The 20,681-nt window shown below is 37.0% G+C and overlaps 1 protein-coding gene across 4 annotated transcripts in view; it reads right to left on the reverse strand.

Moving 5' to 3' along the window:
- Positions 1 to 20,681, reverse strand: part of ANGPT1 (angiopoietin 1) — a 245,546-nt gene that overhangs the window by 30,300 nt on the left and 194,565 nt on the right. For 3 of the 4 annotated variants that reach the window (XM_037048392.1, XM_037048391.1, XM_037048394.1), the window contains exon 7: positions 12,934 to 13,100. In XM_037048392.1, coding sequence (XP_036904287.1) covers positions 12,934 to 13,100 — 167 coding nt within the window. Of the gene's footprint in view, positions 1 to 98; positions 111 to 12,929; positions 13,101 to 20,681 lie in introns of those variants that run through there. The other variant, XM_037048393.1, reaches the window with a different exon arrangement.

Raw genomic sequence — 20,681 nt, forward strand, 5'->3', positions numbered from 1 at the left:
CAGTTTCTACGTCGGCGTTACCTGGGTGTACTTGGTGGGACTGAGATGTCAGCGTCCTACCCAAGGACTAAATCTCTGTATGTGGGAGTCAGAAATACACACTTTAAATACTCCAGTTAACTATATGAACTCTCAAATTTGGAAATGACTGCATAGTACCAGGGAAATAATGGCAACATGATGAGTGTTTGGTGGTTGACTGGCTGGCTGGCTGGATAGTGAAATGAGTGCAGAGCATAATTTGAACAAAATTATAAGAACTTTTTAAAAAAGCAATTTTAGTGAAGTTAGATAAATTAAACTATATCCAGTTAAAAGAGAAATAAAACAATTATGGATATTGGACAACTACATATTTAATAATTATTATTTATTAACAAGCTAAAAATTAGTGACTTAATGTCTCTAATTATTAGCATGACTTCTAGGTTGGGGCATGTTAAAGAAACATACAAGATTTAGATATAATTCTTCTGCTAAGGATACTATGTATATGTTAAAAATAGGATTATAAATAGGTACAACCATTTTTTAAAGATTTTATTTATTTACTTTTAGAGAGGGGAAGCGAGGGAGAAAGGGAGGGAGAGAAACATCAATGTGTGGTTGCTCCTTGAGTGCCCCCTCCTGAGGATCTGGCCCACAACCTAGGCATGTGCTGTGACTGGGAATCGAACTGGCTACCCTTTGGTTTACAGGCCTGTGACCAATCTACTGAGCCACACCCGCCAGGGCAGGTACAACTATTTATTTGATCTTTAATCACATCTGTTATTTTTAAAGTATAGTCCATTGGAATAATTATTTTATAACAATAATACGGCCTCTAATTGTTTATATAATGACACCTGATCTTCACATCTAGAAAATTTTCTCTAGAATTGTTCATAAGGGCATGTGAGGAAAAAGAAGTTGTTTTTTTTTTCAAAAAAGTGAATAAGGTAAAAGTGAATAAGACCAAAATTATTCTTTATCCAGCTATTTATTTGAACTTCTAACCAAGGCAGATAATATTGATAAAACAGTGCTTTTAATGATTTTATTAAAGCATGAGCAGAGCAAAATAAATATTGGCATTTGTGATGTTAATGCCAAAAGAGACATATCACTTTGAAAATATGTGGAGTGGAGTAAGTGTTCAATTAATATAAAAGTCGAATGGTATGATGCTATTGTCAACACAGGGTTTATTGTTGATGCATTTAATTTTGCTGCTTCTAAATGTTCTTGTAAAAGAAATAAATCATCTAGAAAGAAAAGGGATTATATATAATTTATAGGGTAAACAGTATTTTATAGTGTTATTTTCATAATTAAAACATTTTTTACTGAAAATATAACAAAATACTAATTTGAAAAAATGTGTACACCCCTGTGTTCATTGAAGCATTATTTACAATAGCCACGATATGGAAGCAGCCCAAGTGTCCATCAGTAGATGAGTAGATACAAAAGCTGTGATGTATACAATGGAATATTACTTGGCTATAAAAAGAATAAAATCATACCATTTGTGACAGCATGAATAGACCTATTTTCTTTATATGTGGAATTTAAGAACAAAATAAAGAATTAAAGAAGGTAGAAAGAGACAGATAGCTCTTGAGAACAGACTGATGGATGCCAGAGGACAGAGGAGTTGGGGGTCTGAGTAAAAAAAGGTGATGGGATTAAGAAGTACTAATTGATAGTTACAAAATAGTCATGGGGATGTAAAGTAGAGCATTAGGAATATAGTCAATAATATTGTAATAACTATGTATGATGTTAGACGGGTACTTGAAATATCAGGGGGTGGGGGACTTTGTAAAGTATAGAATTATCTAACCACTCTACAGTACACCTTAAACTGATACAAAAGAATGTTGAATGTAAACTGTAATTGAAAAGTTAGAAGTATATATAATGAACTAAATCTTGAACTTTCTGTTGAGCTCTCAGTTATTCACCCATGGTGTATTATAAAACCAAGCTATCAAAACTGCAGAGTACCTAATCCCTGTAACCCACAAATTACTTATCAGTGCCAGTGACATGATATATTTTCCCAGGATCAGTAGACCCATGGAGTAAGGTATGTGGTGTGTCTACCTTATTAACATTTGATTTCATTTGCTTGACATCACACAGTATAAAAATTCTTGCACATCTTGTGCAAGTAAAAAAGAAAAAGAAATGAAATGAAACTAAAGATCCAGCAGTTGAATACATCAGGAAAATGAGTCTCATTCAAGCAACAACCCAAGAAATTAAAGAACAGAGAGCTTCATTGAAAATCTTACATGGAAACTATAATACGCTGCCATTCTACACCATAAACATCTGGGGAGGGAAACGTTGTCTTCCTGGTCTCTGAATTTCTGGCATCTAGATTAAAATCAGCTGTGTTTATTGAAATGCCTTTATTGATGTGTCTTTCACATGTTTATTATAAAGTGCTTCCTCCCCAGACATGTGCCAAATGTGGCAGAGAGAGCTCTGCCCTCCTGGGGAATAGCCAATTACAACCCAGTGTGGCATGTAAGGACTTTGATAGAGAGGGGTGCAGAGCCCAGGGAGAGCACATGGAGGGAGCGCCTTATCCCATCTAAAAAGCAGAGCTCTACAGACTGAGTTCAGACTTAAAGGATAAAGAAAATCAAGTCAGGCAAAGAAGTTAAAACTCCTAGAGGATGGAGGTTGAATTCTGTGGGGTTTTGTTTCACATACAATGTCTTGTACATTGCTGTTGCTCATATTTAATGAACAGGGTAATCAAAACATTGAGAGAAAAAAATGATTGCAATGTGATAGTAGACCATTTTAGACCTGCTGTCTTCAGAGGTCCAAAGTGTTGGACTAGCTGCCAGTCCAAAGTGTTCTAGCTACTATACTATTGCTAGTTGTCTGGCTCTCCTTCGCTGTTATCATCATGCTTTTTCATTTCCCCCTTATACTTATGCTTAAGGTACTGCTTAAGGCTATGCTTAAGGTGTGTGTGTGTATGTGTATTTCTAGCTTGGTCAGTCCAGAATGATATAAAAAATAACTTTCCTAATAAGACATGCTGGGTCTCACTTATAAGCCCTCACATAGACTATTTTCGATTCCAATTCCAACTCTGAACCATTTCTCCAGCTAATTCCAATTCGTCATTTTTATGCCAACTTAGGTCACCCCTTAGAGGTCCTCCTATCTCCTCCAAATTGGTTAGATTCTGCATATTCATTAGTCAGCTTACTATGTTCACTGCATTGTAATTACTTGTCTCCCTGTGCACTACTCTCCACTCCTTCCCCTATCCACCACATGTGTGCGTGCACATGCACAAACATACACATACGTGACTATACTGAAATCTTTGTGGACATTTTATTTCAGGATAGCACATAACAAAAAAAATGATGACTAATTCATTTATTAAAGATACAGCCTTCATCTTTTCATTGGTGAAGGGCACTAGGAAGACCCAGAGCAGGGGATCACACGGCATCTCCCGAGACTATTTCCTGGAGGCCAGCTGGTTCTAGCAACCTCGGCCAACCTGTCAGTATCTAGGACAGCACTTGCTCGAGTCCCACCCAGCATTAATCATTCTGGAGCAGGAATCCTCTGGGGATCCTTAGACCTAACCGCACTGCGGCATTTGTTTTTGTCAGCTTGGAAAAATACAAGACTTTAGAGACTGACATTAATCTGCATTAAAGTCAAGAGATTTTTCTGACCCTGAGAAGACCTGAAAAAAGTACAAAGTGACTTTGTATGACCATGCCTTTTTCCTTTTGAACATATCTCAGTCAAGGAGTATAAAATATAATGTTGTTGACTAAAACAATTCCTTCTTTGTTTTAGGAAGTAACCACAATAAAAATTATAGTCTAAAAATAATATACCTCCCAAGTTGGAGAAATAATTTGAAAATACAAATAAAACTGCTTAAAATATTGAGTTTTATATCTGAGCTAATAATTCAAGAGTGTAGAGACTGCCAGGAGATCCCCTATATATTTTTTTCTACCTTGATTAGTCCAAGAATGCTAAAAAAAAATAACTTTTCCCCTTAGCATTTCAGCACATCTGCTACTGGGCCCAGTCAGGCCCATGTAACCCAGAGGATCAGACAAATAAAAAACATTTCACTAAAAAGAGTGAAACAAGTTTTGCAATACCTATAAAAATGCACGGTTTAAATTTACATGTGAGGCTCAAGAGAGTTCTTTTCAATCTGCACTAATCTGTTTTGTCCTTAAAATACATACACAACATAGGAGTACTTGAATAATATTTTTTAAGAAAGGGACTTTGGAATTGGAGAAAATTGGGAAAACTTTATCCTTACCTTCTCATTTTACTTCTGAAAACTTGAGACTTTGGAAAAGTGAAGTAACTTGTCCAAGACCATTCAGAAAAGTATCTACAGATCCAGTCTAGAGCTTGTGTCTCTTGATTAATAATATAATGCTTTACTCACTAAATCAAACTTCCCAATAAAGATCTTGGCCCAAATAAACTTTTTACAAGAAAATATTTAGTGGCAAAATTATTTTCAAGGCTTTCTCTTTTTGCAATTTTGCCTCAAACATTCTATTACTCTCTCCATGTGGAATCTCTTCCAGAGCAAGGTTTTCACACAGCTGCACATGAAACATACTTCAAAATTTTGCATTATAAATGCTATAGTAGGACTATAATTGTAATATAAGATGTTCATTACAATGGTTAAATATCATTCAGATTTTACTAATAAAAATACACATTTTTCTCTTGGTTTAAAGGAGAGGTTATCTTTAAGCCTCTCATTATATTATATGTGATAAGGAACTCACTAATCAAGTTAATAGTATAAAGATATAAATGATTGAACTTTAAGGAAAAAAACTGTAATCAAGATCTGAAAAAGTTAACATAGAAAATCACTTTATCTAATGAAATACATTCACTAAAAGTGTGCCTTTCTACAGAGGCTAGAATTTTTAAATTTTTATTTATTGATTGATTTTAGAGAAAGAGGGTCAGGGAGAGAGGGGGAGGGTGGGAAGCAGGGGAGAGGAGAGAGAGGAACATCTATTTGTTGTCCACTTATTCATGCATTCATTGGTTGATTCTTGTATGTGCCCTGACCTGAGACTGAACCTGCAATCTTGGTGTATTGAGATGATGCGCCAACTAACTGAGCTACCTGGCCAGGCTGAAGCTAGAACTTTTTAATGTAATTTTATTTTTATTTTTATATCTGAAAGCAGTACAACTAAATTGATTTCCAATGGGAAGATTTTTACTTTTTCAGTTATAATGACATGATACATTGGTTTTTAAACAATGCTCTGCAAATATCCAAGACATGAAAAAGGGGAGGGAAAAAGGGACATTTTATTGATGTCAGGCTCCGTAGCCACTTCAACCAAAGTAGATCAGCTCTATGCTTTATGCAATTTGCTCATTATGATATTTTGTTAACAATTTTCTTTAAGAGAATACGTATGTCATTTTAAAAACAAAAGTAAAACTTTAACACGTGAATGAAACTTAATCAAACCAATAGTGGAAAACATGGACTTTCATGACTTGGGATTTGGAAAAAAAGAAAGTATAAATCAGTTATATAGCCTTGTGGTAAAAAAAAAAGTCTAGTTTAAATCTCATCACGAAGAAATAACTAGATAAATCCAGAAAGAAACGTTTAGAGGAAAACTAACCTGGTTTCTTCAAAACTATTAATGGTGGGTGTGTAGCAGACGACTCTAGATTAAATGTGACTTAAGAGCCCACAGATGCAGTGAGGGTATCTAGACTGGGTCCTGAATTCATACATGTAAATACATCAGTAAAATTTATTTTGGGAACTGTGTGGGCGTGGATTTACATAGATACACAAAGTCTGTCTAGAAAACATCCAGCCAGTGTTAATATAACAAGAATTGTTTGTGTGACATTGATGTAACCTGGCAGCCAAGGAGAGTGGACTGGAATGCGCATGTGTGAACAACGATGACTTCACTGTACTAGCCAGTGGGGGTGGCAGACGCTGTTCAGTGAGCACGTGAGCAGTAGAATGTGTACTATGTGGCCATCACATTCAAAATAACTGAGTGAGTAGAGCAAAGAATCTGCATCAAGCAATTTTGCATGAAGTTTGAACATTTCTCCATGGAAACTATTCAGATGATTTAGAAGGCTGCAACTATGGGTCCCTGGTGATTGGCAGCTTCATTATGACAATGCATCCACTCACACATTGCATCTTGTGCAGAGTTTTGGGTGAACTATCAAATTACCCAGGTGACTCAATCCCCCTACAGCCCCGATTTGGTGCCCTGTACCTTCTGGCTTTTCTCAAAACGAAAACCACCTTTGAAAGGGAAGAGATCTCAGACTATCAGTGAGATTCAGAAAAATACAACAGGGCAGCTGATGGTGTTTGGGAGAACTGTGTAAGGTCCCGACCTGCCAACTTTGAAGGGGACTGCAGCATTACTGTCCTATGTACAATGTTTCTTGTATCTTGTATCTTTTTCAATAAATGTCTCTATTTTTCATGTTACATGGCTTGAATACCTTCTGGACAGACCTTGCATAATTAAAAATTTGTATTGAATCAATTATAAATTTCTTGGGTTAATAAAAATGCATTACAAATGACTAAATATCTTTCACAGTGGCACGGAATATAAGTTTGTTCAATACAAAATGTGTTTGCATACTCGTTCTGATCAGGTCCCTGTAACAGACTGGCAGAGATAATAGGAGACAGACTATTTTACCCACTTAAAGATACAAAAGAAACTGAGATACAAAAGTAACAGGTATAGAACTAGACTGTGCTATTGTCCCCTTGGTTAACCTGGGGACTACGTTTCCCAGAATCTATTCCTTTGGATGGTTCCAGGTTAGACTTAGCCCAAAGAGGACTTGTGAGGTTCTGATGGTAGCAGTGGAGCAGCAGCCTGACCCTCAGACTGTCATTAGGTACCGTGATGCTCAAGGGCAGAGGTGCCCAGCAGTTCCCAGCTTTCTCCTTCTTCTACTCTCCTTGCCTTCCCCAGGCTATCAGTGATTTCAGACCCACTACCAGATGCTTCTTTGCACAACTCCGGGCAACACAGCTACACTGAAGCAACAGCTTTCCTCAGATCCACCCCTTGTTGGTCTCCCTTTGGTGGGTGGCTCTGCTGGATCTTCGTCATTTCCCCATAAGCTTTTGGTTGTCTACCACGTGGCAGCCCTTAACCATTGGTGGTAGTGACCCGTTCACTGATTTTCTACCTCCACCTTCCAGACATCCACTTCTCCAGCTCATCTCACACTTGTGTGAATTTAAATGTGTATGACGAGCACTTCCATAACAACTGTCACGGCTCTGTTTCCTTGACTCAGCGCTAATCAAGGACGTTGGTTTGGTGGGTAGTGAAACTAGTCCTCAGTATTGAATAGCTTCCAAATCATCTGATCCCTACTCCAGAGCTCTTTACAGAAGTTCATAGCATCTTTCCAATTCAACAAATAATGTTATTTGTTAAGCATTTATCTTGGTGGTTGGAGTTATGTATTTGTTAAATCGAAGTATTGGGAATAGCAATGCTTTCAAGGCAAGTAAAAGGTCACTGTAAGCCCTAAATCAATAGAAACTCTTACTGAAGGATTTATTACAGAGATCAAAATTCAATCATTTATCAAAGAATTGAAGAATCATAAAATAAAACAAATTGTGTACAGAAAACTAATTTTAGTTTAGAAAATAATTTCTTGGCTGTATGAAGCTTTATAATTACTTTAATTTATAAGGCAGAAAATTGAGAACCAGAGAGAAGACATGTGTCCATGAACATTCATATTATTGAAGACAGAAATGGGATTAGAAGAAACATTCTATCTCTATAGGTTTTTGAGAGTATTTGATTCTAGAAATTAATGAATGCTTGTTCTTTATTAAGGGATAAGTATGTAGTGAGCAGTTATGAGATCAAAGCCCAGATCTTGACTTCTATTCATATTAGTACCTGTGACCTTGTGCAAAATACAATGCTTCAGTTTTCTCACATGGATGCAAGGTGCATAGTATGTATTCATTAAACATTAGCAATTAACGATCAGTTAACAATTTGGCTAATTTAGCTATATATCTTGAACTTTGATAACAATAGCTTTTAACCTCTAGAAAATGAGACATAGTGGGAAAGGACACACACATGGTTATTTAAAAGTAAAAACAAAACACTTGTTGATGAGTTTGTAACAAATGTGAATACTGAATAGTTAGCCACAGAGTGTTACAAATATATGAGAGTAAAGAGCATCCAAATTAGCCTGAGAGTGAGGATGATGTATTTCTCTAGGAAATCACAGTGGGGAGACTTATAGAGGAGTCTTGAACTCTTGAAATCACAGTGGGGAGACTTATAGACTTGAAGTCTTAGGATCAGTGCAAGCGACACAGGGAAGAAAGCTGTCCTGAGGAGAGGGGAAAGCTGGACTTACACACGGTCACACTGAAGATCTCAGCTAATCTCCAGTGCAATAATGGACCTTGGATGGCCCTTCAGAGCTACCCCAAATTTGGGCAAGGGAATATTTATATACTCCTATATCAACAAGTCATGAGTGCAATGTCCGCAGGGAGGAGCAGGGACTTTGAGTGATGGACTTTCTTCAGCCCCAGGCCATGGCCAGGTAGGGGACCTTGGCTACGATCTCTTAGCCAGCAACCCACGAGGTGGGAGGAGTACTTCAGTTCTGAAGGGAGACAATAGGTTAGGGCGTCGCAGTATCCACCATAGTGGGTGTCAGGGAAGACTTCTAGGAATAAAGGAGAATCTTTAAAATTTAGAAGATTTTAGGTGTATGTATTTGGGGTTAGAATATAGTATAAGCAAAAGCATAGAAAATTTAAGGAAATTGCAGGTAACTACCAGAACATAATCATAAAAAAAGGAGTGTCTGGTTAGGTAAGGTTAGGAGGAGAATATGGTAGCACCAGCTGAATAAGAAGGTAGTGGTCAGGCCATGAAGACTTAAATGGCAGACTTTAACCTGTAGATATATGAACATTGTTGAAATACATGAAGCAGGGTGGAGACCAAGTCAGATCATCTGTTAGAGGAAACATCCCATGATAGTGTGGAAGATAAATTTGGGAACATCAAGACTGGAGGCAGGCATGTCTGGGTGTCAAATGACAAGAGTCTAGATAATATTACCTCTCTAGAGGAAGTATTTAATAATTTCATATTGACTATGCTATTTCACATGATGTGTTCATTATGACACTCTTACATTATTGATTATTTTCTTTATTCTTCTGGGTTCTCTAAATTTCCTTTTCTATCTGAGAAAATCATTTGAATTTCTTGAGAGAATAAAAAAATATGTGCATTACATGCTATTATAAGAGTTTTTAAAAAAATAACTTCTGTTAAGCCCTGGCTGGTGTAGCTCAGTGGATTGAGCTCGAGCCTGCGAACCAGAGGATCGCGGTTCGATTCCCAGTCAGGGCACATGCCTGGGTTGCAGGCTGGTTCCCTGCAGGCCAACTCCCAGCAAGGGATGCACGAAAGGCAACCATACATTGATGTTTCTCTCTCTCTCCTTACCCTCTAAAGATAAATACATAAATAAATAAATAAATAAATAAATAACTTCTGTTAAGATAGGATATTAAAACTTAAACCTTCCAAGAACTTCTGCATTTAATTTGAAAGAGAAAAAATACAGAAAATGTAAAAAAGTAAAACAAAAATCGAGCATAAATGCCAGTTTTATTTCAATTGAATTTGAGCAGGTCAATTGACCCAACTCTCAGTTTCTACATCTTTAAAATGTGTCTAAAAATGCTTCCAAGTCAATGTCAGGAATAAATTAATAAAGGGCTAAAAATCGTCTCATGAATGACATAATACTATATAAATGTCAGTATTAATACTTTTAATGATTTATCTCCATGAGGCATCCTAGTTCAGAGAGACAACCAGAGAGTAGAGGAAAGGCAGGGAGGCGAAGCTGGACCTGTGGAGCTCTACCCTGGGGCCGGTGAGTGAGTGGTGACACAGTGGAGAGGGAAGGCGCAGGGTGTAGCTGCCCCTTTCCAAGCTTCTGTTTGACTTTCTTTGGGAGAGTGAATCATGCCATCTCACAGTGTGCTTATTTTAACTAAGCTTTCACCAGAACAGGCATTAGGTTTTAATGAGTTCTAATTTCCCACTTGATGCCAACATGAATCTTAATACTTTATTGCATGAGGCAGTGATGATTAGTGACCTATTTTCTGCTGATTCTTGGCAGGAAAGAGGGCCAGAGCCACCAACTTTATTACAGCAGCATGACAGAGTGGAAACCACACCGAACAAGGTAGGAGTCAAACATCCCCTATTTGAGTCTTTCTCTCTCCTTGGGCAAAATATTGTATATTTCTGAACCTACACTTTCTTTTCATTAAAACCAGAGGTTTGGAATTAAATTATTAAGTTCCTTCTGGGTTTATAGTTCTGATTTTCAAGGCTCATAACACTCTGAAGAAAGAATGGGAGTCTCAGAGTGTATGCTTCACTCTAGCTGGGAAAATATTTTTAAAATATTTTAAATTAAATTTATTAGGGTGACATGGGTTAATAAAATTGTGTGGGTTTCAACTGTACAGTTTTATTATACACCATCTGTATTATGCATTGTATATTTATTATTCAAAGTTAAATCTTCCATCACCATATATTTGACCCTGTTCACTACCTCTCCCCACCTCTACTTTCCCTTTGGTAACCACCATACTATTGTCTGTGTCTATGAATTTTTGTACGTTTGTTTGTTTGTCTTGTGTGTTCATTTGTTGCTGTCCACTTTATGTCCCACATATGAGTGAAATCGTATAGTTCTTGACTTGATTCATCCTATTTTATTTTTTTAATTTTTTTAAAAGATTTTATTTATTTATCTTTAGAGGGGAAGGGAAGGAGAGAGGGAGAGAAATATCAATGTATGGTTGCCTCTTGTGAGGCCCCTGCTGGGAACTGGCCTGCAACCCAGGCATGTGCCCTGACTGGGAATCGAACCGCGATCACGTGGTTCTCAAGCCTGCGCTCAATCCACTGAGCTACACCAGCCAGGGCTAATTCAGAATCACAGAGTGTTAGAGGGATGGGAACTGCTCACCGAGAGCAGTGGGGCACTCAAAGAGGAGGTCAGTGCTCCTTCCTCACGCAGGCACAAGAATGACAGTGACACCATCCACCCTAGAGCTCACTTCGGAGGCTCACAGTCCTCCTTAACCTGCTGAAAGACTCTGTCCCTGTAACATCACTCCCACCTCGCAGGCACAGGCGTGAACACACACACACACACACACAAACTGAGAGACATTTTGGAAAGGAACCAGAGAAAACTCTTCAGGAGCCTAGAAAAAGATTAGACTAATTATTTGCTAGTCCTATTGTCAGGCTGTCTGACATTAGCCAAGTTTCATGTGGTTTCAAGTTTCAGGTCCAAACATTTACATAAGGGTACCCCTGATGTTTTACAGTGGTTTTTCTTGTTATGAAAATCTCAAAATATTGACCTCCTTGGAAACATTTCTTCTTACACTCCATTGCATTTTATAAATGTCTCTTCTTTGGTTTCTTGAATTGCCATTATGTACACCCTCACTCCCTGCTCCCCCGCCACAAGACTGTGAACTCTTTAGATCGATTTCTCATCCTCTGTGGATGTGGTGACATCATCACTGTTTGTTAAGAAAATGATTATTATGTCTCCAAGGATCCAGTTCCATACATAATTCATTAAAATACAATGAGATGCGTTCATGAAAAAGTTGTAGGATCAAAGTCCTAAAGAATGATATGTCTCAAAAAGACAAATAAGCAGCAGAGACAGTTGAACTATGAGGAGGGGGCCACACAAGTTGGAAAAGAAGCAGAAGGCTCTGGTTGCTTTCAATGCAGTGTGCTTGCAGCAACGTGCCAACCCTTTAATGCACATGATCATGTCTCTCCCTGACCCATGCAGGATAACCACAATATTGAGAGTTTAAAGTCACCACAATTCTAATTTACTGATGACAAAACTGAGGCACACACAATTATTAATGGCTTGCTCTTTGCCAGGTATTGCATTCATGGGCAATGATATAAAAGTAACTAAAATATATTCCCATATGTTTAGTAACAAAGCTGGACAGTGAGGTCTGGGAAACTAGAGATCTCATTCCTGACTGCAAAATTGCTAGTGAACAGCAGAGTTCTTAGAATGTAGAATAACACAGTGGGTGTGAAGTGAATGTACCATAGTGCATTCCTTGCTTAGCCATTTTTGATTTTTTTGTGTATGAGTTGCTCATAGAAAAAATCAGAGAGTTTAACAGTTCTTAACTTAAAGATGTGTTTACATCTTTACTGATGGACGGTGTATACTGATGCCAGGATTTGGATTTATTTTTGTCTTTTATATTATTTACCAAAAAAGTCTAAATTATGCCTCACCTTAATTTTTATGTCAATTATTCAAACACATGAAATTTTATTCTTCTTTTATCACCTTCAAAATAATGTGAAAATCACAATTTAAGGAAGGTTAAAAAAAGAATGTGTAAATAGAACATTTTTGACAGAAGGAAGAGTGTTTTTATTTCAAGCCACTGAGGTTGGGTAAATTCTCTGTCATCAGCTTTATACGTATGAATCCACTGAAACTTTATAACAGTAACAACAATGCTAATAATGTCATGCTTGACTTAATTCCTTATCTTCAAAAATTGAGCCAACATCAAGAGATCATTCTGTGAAAATTCAAATCCCAAGCTTTCGAGAAGCCTTTACAAGGCTTTTTATATCCTTATCAGAGGCCTAGACAAGCAACCTGATTTTCAATTTAAGGATGACTTTTATCATGTCTTTTTTCACACTTTCCTGTTAAAACTGTTAAGTGGTCTGAGACGAAGGCAATTGAGCACTATAGGGAAGGAAGACTTACCTATAGTTTTGCTTTTCATTTCCTATGTGGAATCTGTCATATTGTGAATAGGCTTGGTTTCCTTCCCAATCCATTAACTGGATTCTTAGTGTGTACTGCCTCTGACTGGTCATGGCAAAAATAAATTCATTCCCCAGCCAATATTCACCAGAGGGGTTTCCAAAACCCTGTGAAAGAAGACAGAGATGCAGTTGTTACTTCTGAGAGAAAGTCTGTTCATGTTCAATATTAAGTATGTTCTAAGTAATAATTAAACATTTTGAAAACTAAAGATAAATTTCTTTCATATTTTCACATACTTTTTTCAATTACTGATTCAATACTCTTCTGCCACGTTTCTCTCCATTGAGGCTTACATCTAATTCTTATTAGGGGAAAACCTTGTGTTCACATCTGTGTAGATTAGATGTTGGGATTAAATGAATCTGATTCATGGGGTTAGCCAGTAAACACTTCTCTATCATAGCTTGCTTTTGAATATGTTTATAAGATACCAGTTAATGGAATATTTTTAAACATAATTAAATATTTTCCAATGAATTATCAGGGTAGTATCAGACAATTGTTTAACAATACTATTATTGCTTGTGTTTTCATTATTATTCAGCTTTAACATTCTCGTTTAAAAAATTAATTTTCAATTACAATCAACATACAATATTATGTCAGTTACAGATATATAACATAGTGATTAGACATTTATGTACCTTACAAAATCCTCCAAAAAGTCCAGTGTATATATAGTTATTGACACCATATAGTGTCCTTTCAATATTATTAACTATATTACCTATGTTATACTTTACATTCCCATGACTATTTTTTTAACTGGTAATTAATACTTATTAATCCATTTACCTTTTCACCCCCCTCTTTTCTGACTACTATCAATTCAATCTCTGTATCTATGAGTTGGTACCTATTTTGTTTGTTTATTTTATTTGTTAGATCCTACATATAAGTGAAATCATATGATATTTGCCTTTCCCTGTCTGACTTACTTCAGAAGAATATTTGCTAATGATACATTCAATAAGAGTGTTGCTATCCAAAATATATAAGGAACTCATACAACTTAACACCAAAAAAAATTACAACGTGATTAAAAAATGAGCAAAGAACCTGAATAGACATTTCTCCAAAGAGGAAAAATAGATGGCCAATAGACACACAAAAAGGTGCCCACGTCTCTAATCAAGGAAGTGGAAGGTGGATAGTTAACAGACAGCTCTCATGGCACACCTGTCAGACGGCTATCATCAATAAAATCAACAAACAACCACTGTTGGTGAGGATGTAGAGAAAAGGGAATCCTTATGCCCTGTTGAAAGAATTATAAATTGGAACATCCATTTTTGGAAACAGTGTAAATATTCCTCAAAAAAATTAAAAATAAAACTACCACATAACCTAGCAATTCCATTCCTGAGTATTTATCCAAAGAAATCCAAAATACTAATTTGAAAAGATATATGCACTCCTATGATATAACATTCTCACTTTAAAATAGCAATTAGCAAACCTGTAAATCCAGGCCTGTGATCATTCACTGGCATGAATTTGAATCTCAAGGCAGTAGGCTGACTGCTGGTGGGTGAACCTAGCTGGTGGGTGAACCTAGCTGGCTGCTCTACATGGCTCTATTCTTTTTTTTAGGGCAATCCCAGTCATGGTTATTAAGTGTTCAAAATAGTTTAGTTGTGGGAGGAAAACGCTGTCCCCAAAAGAAAGCCAACTCTTAATGTTGGAGATGTTAATGACAGGAAAATAAAGAACTCTAAGTAACTGTTGGCTTTCTAGATTTTGTGTATTCACAACTGCCTGAGAAAGTATTCTTGGTAATGCTTGAAGTTTGGTGTCATTGTTCTGCACGTCTGTCTACTGACCAGGCTATGAGCTCCGTAAGGACAGAACTTGTGTTGCATTTGCGAATCCTCAAAGGCCAGTGGGGAAGTATCATACTCTGAACATTCCATATGTTTTACTGAAGTTCAAAGAAAAAGGAGGAAGGTGGGAAGATGAAAGGAGGAAACAAAGAAAGGAAGGAAAGAGGGAAGAAAAATAGTATGGCAACTTGTAATGACATTCAGAGAAGTAACCATAAAACATAATTCTTGTTTTAGGCAATTTGGTTGAAAAGTGTTTTTTTCTGTTTTTTTGTTCGTTTGTTTGTTTTTGTTTTTGAGAGTGGGGAAGAAAGGAGAGAAGAATTGATATGAGAGAGAAACATTAGGTTGCCTCTTGTACAGCCCTGACTGGGGATCGAACTCACAGCCTAGGAATGTGCCCTGAGCCACACCAACTAGGGCTCAGGAAAGTATGTCTTGAAGTTCACTGAAGTTTGGGTTGAAAACAAAAATTCCTGGCTCCACACTGAACTAAAATACATAAGAGCCAGCCCCACGGATCATTCCCTGAATAAGTTCCCAATTTCTCTTGTGCACTTTCGTGTTTAGAAGACACACCTCCAGTAATAACGGGGTAGGCTCTGATGTTTCAGAAATAAACAGAATCTGGTTAATTGGGGAATTCATTAATACATGTTTCATTTATCTATATTAAGAAAAAGTATGTGGACACAAGTAAAATAATCACATCAATCCTGATTTTCTCAACACAAAAGATATAATTTGGAAAACCTTTACTTTAAAATTTCATGTATATCAACTATATAGAATTATAACTACATCAGAAGTGTTCTTAACTGCTTTGTCCTTTAACCCACTTAACACATGAATCAGTATTTTCCACTCCTTCTTTAAAATATATTGATGCACAGTGTACATTAAAAGAATTGTGTGTTTGTGCATTACTGTCTCTGCCAGTTAAGTTACTTACCAAAGCCAGTTGTGTTTGGTCACAAATATGCTTATGCCAGATCTGTTATTATAATGGTAAGATCTATAATGTTATGTAAATAAGGTAAATATTAGTGGGTAAAGCAGGATTTTGAAAAACATCTAATTTAAATATTTAGGTTTGCTTGATAAAAGCAAATCCCTAAAAAAATTGCTTTTGAATTATGTGTTGTTGAAACAACTCTAAGAGATTGGGAAAAATAAAACATTGGAGGATTTTTAATTGCTGTGCATGTCACTTACTTGCTCTAGTTTAAAGAAATGAAAGCTAGAAATCTGATGCATTTCATTATGGGAAAGTTTATGATGAAAGGACCATTTACCCAGAATTCTAGGGTGTGGTCCTACATTTGAAAAATGGATAAATAAGTGCATATTTTTAAATTTAAAGTTAAAATAAAATGATGTAGGCATACTTTTAAAGTTATTCGCAGATTAACTTAGGTTTTGATGAACTGAACACCCTCTGTCCAGACTGCACTGGGTATGTTCATATGCTTCCCCAAAGACTATCCACTTAGAACTTCGAGTGAAAATATAGAACCCAATGAAGTCAGGATTCCCGTGGCTCCTTCTCTGTTCCTAAAATACTCGAGTCACATTTGCCAAAAGTTCCACAGTGGCAGGAAATATTAGAGCAATTTAGGATGTGCTAAGAATTTTAAACATTCTTATGGCAGTTGGTGCCACACACCAGGGAGAAGAGTGAAGCTTACCTTCTCCAATGAATAAGCAAAACAGAAAGTTACGGAAGACTGAAGTCAGAGAATTAGCACATTCTCAGATGCAGCAGCCACTGGGAAGAAAAAAAAGACTGCTGGGGTTTTCCTTGCATTTCTTCTCAGCTCAGACATGTCAAAACTCCCTCTAGCCACTTGACAATTCCCTCTCCCATGTAGTCAGAAGGGATTCACAATTGTACTAAATGCGAATAAGGAGGCTGGGAATGATGAAGTGTTAAGTTTTAGGTCACATATTTCCATGCTGTTGAAAGCGTTGCATGGATAAAACTCCCCAGCTTCCCCAGGGAAATGTAAGAGATCTCCTGCGAGCCTCACAAATGGACGGCCATTAATGTCATTCCTACAGGCCTCCATCTCCGTCTTGGCATGCAGACTTGTACCTCCCTCAAAGTGAGATTAACATCCCTTCCTAAACAGTTGGATTTTTTTCTCACTGAGAAAAAGAGGAAGAAGCAACTGAAAAGTAAGCAACAAAACTTGTTCGGGAAACCCAAATTCTACTTCATGCACCTTTCTGATAAACTATCTACGCATGCTCTGTTGCGGGAGCAAAACATTGGACTACAATGAATCAAAATGGCTATTGGAGAGAGTGTAGGGAGGAAGCCTTCTAATGGCTCAAAGTGCAGTGATGCAGAAACAACTGTTTCATTGTAAAGATGAAAAATAAGTGAAAGAAGGGGAAATGGGTTCCCACGTTAATAAACTGTGTATTGTATAATTTATCAGACTGACCACAAATCTGATGCCTAGCAACAAAGGCGTGGCTTTGATTAAATAACTTCCACTCCCTGTCTCTGTTCTAATTTGAAGCCTTTCTGCCACGTTTGCTGTGGACAGTCTGACGTCATTTCTGAGCCTCAGTCTCCTTCTGCAAAACACAGCTTAAAATATGGCTCCCATATAGACTGGTGTGGGTAAGAAATAAGATAATATTACCTAAAGCATTTAGCTCAGTGTTGATATGTGGGAAACACTTAACAAAATTCTAGATGTTGGTACAGTCAGAGCATACATCACAATACATAGTAATTTTCTGTTTACTTGCCTCTCTCCTCTGAGACTGTGAGCTATTTTGAGGGTGAGCAGGTTCCTTTTTACTTTGTATGAAAAAGGAAACAAAAATAATCCAGAGTCTTGTTTTAGCCTGAAAATTAGTAGGAGGATACTGATCCAATTCTTTAAAAGGCCTTCAGATGCTAGGAACTACTGTATTCTTATGATAGGTTGACTGCTGGTTTATACAAATGAGTAGTATCATTTTAACCCAAAAAGATAAATATTGAATAAGAAGTTAAAACCAACAGGTTGCAACTGAGGCTAATCTATGACATAAACCAAAGTGTGCACTACCTTCTCATTCTTGCTCCTGCTTCCTACTGTTGGAGAGAAGCTGTCTTCAATGTCCCTTGGCTGCCCCTTATTTGAATCACTTTCTCTCTATATCTCGTAAGTTTCAGGACCTACAGAAAGAGGTATTTTTTGAGACCTTAAACCCATGCCAATAAATTGATAGTTCTGACACTTGCTTTTCACCCTGGAGTGCATGTCAAAAACAGCTGTGGAGCTTTTTAAAAAAAGAGATGACTTGCTTTCCCCACATGCTGGTCCTGACTCAGTGTGCCTGGAGTCAGGTGGGTTTAGAGATGTGCACATTTAAAAGAAATCTGAGCATTTCACTGCTGAGCCCGTTGTGCGCCACTGGTAAAGAATCATATTATCCTTACATGAAATAACTATTCCGAGGGCAAATTAGAAAGAACATGTTAACCAGATCAAATAATGTGGTACACAGGGAAGACATAGACAAAAAACCTCATTTCCATATTTGGGACTGTATTAAGAAACAAATTTTGATTACATATTATGGATTGTCCATGGAAAAAATTCATTTTTATGACTGGAACACAGAGATGGCCAATGGACATTAAAAGTAGGTTCCCACATTATTGCGTACATAACAGCTTACCTACCATAGGTCTCTATTTTATACCAAATAGCCTGTAACATCCATAAAAATAAAAATAAAAGCTTAAACAAAATTCAGTGCTGATACTGAAAAAGCAGCAAGTTCTTAGTGAATTAATACATAATAGTAATAAAAATAGAATTTCTTCTTTTTCATAAATGAAATCTAAGAATGTCATACCATATTCTTTCATGAAAACTATATGTCTAGTTATGCCAATCACAATCATATAGAAGATTTTTATACCATAACTCAGGTAAATCATTAATTCTGTTTCTCCTTTAGCTCTTTAATAAAAAAACAAAAGACACTAGAAATTAACCTAAACTGATGCTGACTTATAACTTGCCTTAAAATCACATATTGTTTTAAAAATGCACAGAGAGGAAAGACTAATATTCATTAGTTTTTGCCAAAACTTGCAGAAATGTTCAGTTGTGGTTTGTATTTTTCCAAGTTAATAAAATAATTGTCTCAGATACTTTATTTGTTTTGTCTGATAATACTCATAGGAAGTGTCGACTTTTTATAGCTGAACACAATTGAAACCAGACACAGTCCATGTATCCTATGGGTTTCATCTCTTCCCATAAAAGTAATTAAAGAAAACAGATAAGAAGCTGTGGCGGCTGAGCCGTGGCTTCCAAAGGTGCTTTAATTCACGATTCAGTTGTGCATTTCCGATCACTGCTGAGACACACTCAGCCCAAGAAAGATCAAACAAAAGATTTCTTTCCACATTTTAAATCTCTTATAGATTTTTCTCTTTTTAACACAAAGATGGTAAAATGCAGTTGAAAATGTGCTCTGAATTTCTTTGCAGAAACAAAGAACTCCCAGATGGTATGGTGGGCAGACTGCAATATTTGAGTTAATAGGAAGCTCGGTTTATGGGGGTAATTGTTTTCAATACAAAACCAGGTTGTCTCCAGGGCACTAGTCACTACCTTCCATAAAGTCAGGCCACTGGGGTACTGTTTGGAACTCCAAGCTTGATTGGGCTTTATGTGCAAAAGTACTGCTGATACGTGTTATTGCTGGAGGCCACAGAATAGTATTTGCTTGGCTTGAAGGAGTTAATATAGTTCCCTAAGTGCCTCATTAAAAGGGCCCACTCCAGGCTTCCCTCTCAGCAAACATCTTTACAAATCCATAAACCAGAATTTGCTGAATCTCCTCATAAGGCAGGTTAAGGAAAAACAAAGCTCAGGTAAAAGAGTTTTGCAGGCTTAAAGCCAAAGAATCAAACGAGTAGCAAATCTTTCATGTTGAGAGGTTTAAAAATGATATTCTTGACATATGATATATACTTGTAATTTCATGTTGACCATCCTAACATTTTTTTTCTCTGAAAACCTTAGGAGGCAAGGGGCAGCCCTTAGGCCTCAGCCAGTATGCAGGAAAGGAAGAGGGAAGGCAGAGAAGAAGGCAGGATGAAACTTGATTTCGACACTCAGTGCCGGAGAAAGAAGTGAAGCATCTTAGGTTGTGTTACAGTAGGGCAGTGAAGACAGAGGAGGAAGCGGTGCGTGCCAAGAAGCTCTCGCTTTCCCCCAAAATGTACACACCCCAGCAGCCAGCTCTTCTGATGCGGGGAGCACAAGTGCCTGTGATGGATGAGAACGGGCCCGGGGAGTCTTCATCGGTCCCTCGTGGAGTCCTGTTATTTTTGTCTTTAGGTGAAAGAAAACCTCTGGAGGAAACGACTGCAACACTTTCTACCATGTGTTTTGGTGAAAGTTAACCAAGCTGTAACACATGATGAATTCTTTTAATTAAAACAAATAAGTCGTCGGACTCATTTTTGCCAAAATGTTTCAGAATTTTGGAGCCTTATCTCATTTACTGCCTGTGCAGAATTGACAGGCAGCTGATAAATTGTTCCAGTTTGAAGAAAACATGATGGTCTTTCTATTTTTAAAGAGGGAGAGGGGAAACTTCATAAAAGCTATGATTACAAGATAATTCATTCTCATTCTAATAATGAAAATGCATAAATTAAAATGTATGTATATATAATATATATTTGAGAAATATTTACAAGACATTACTCAATACCATACTTCATATGTCAATCGCTCTTACTTAACGTAACTAGTTTGTAGAGGCAGCAGCAGATGTTTACAGCTACTAATTCACTAGTTTGGAAAGTCATCATGATGGCAACTTTAGATCTAT

Source organism: Sturnira hondurensis, unplaced genomic scaffold (assembly GCF_014824575.4).
Source record: "Sturnira hondurensis isolate 20B ecotype Veracruz unplaced genomic scaffold, ASM1482457v3 Scaffold0006413, whole genome shotgun sequence".
NCBI classification, from domain to species: Eukaryota; Metazoa; Chordata; class Mammalia; order Chiroptera; family Phyllostomidae; genus Sturnira; species Sturnira hondurensis.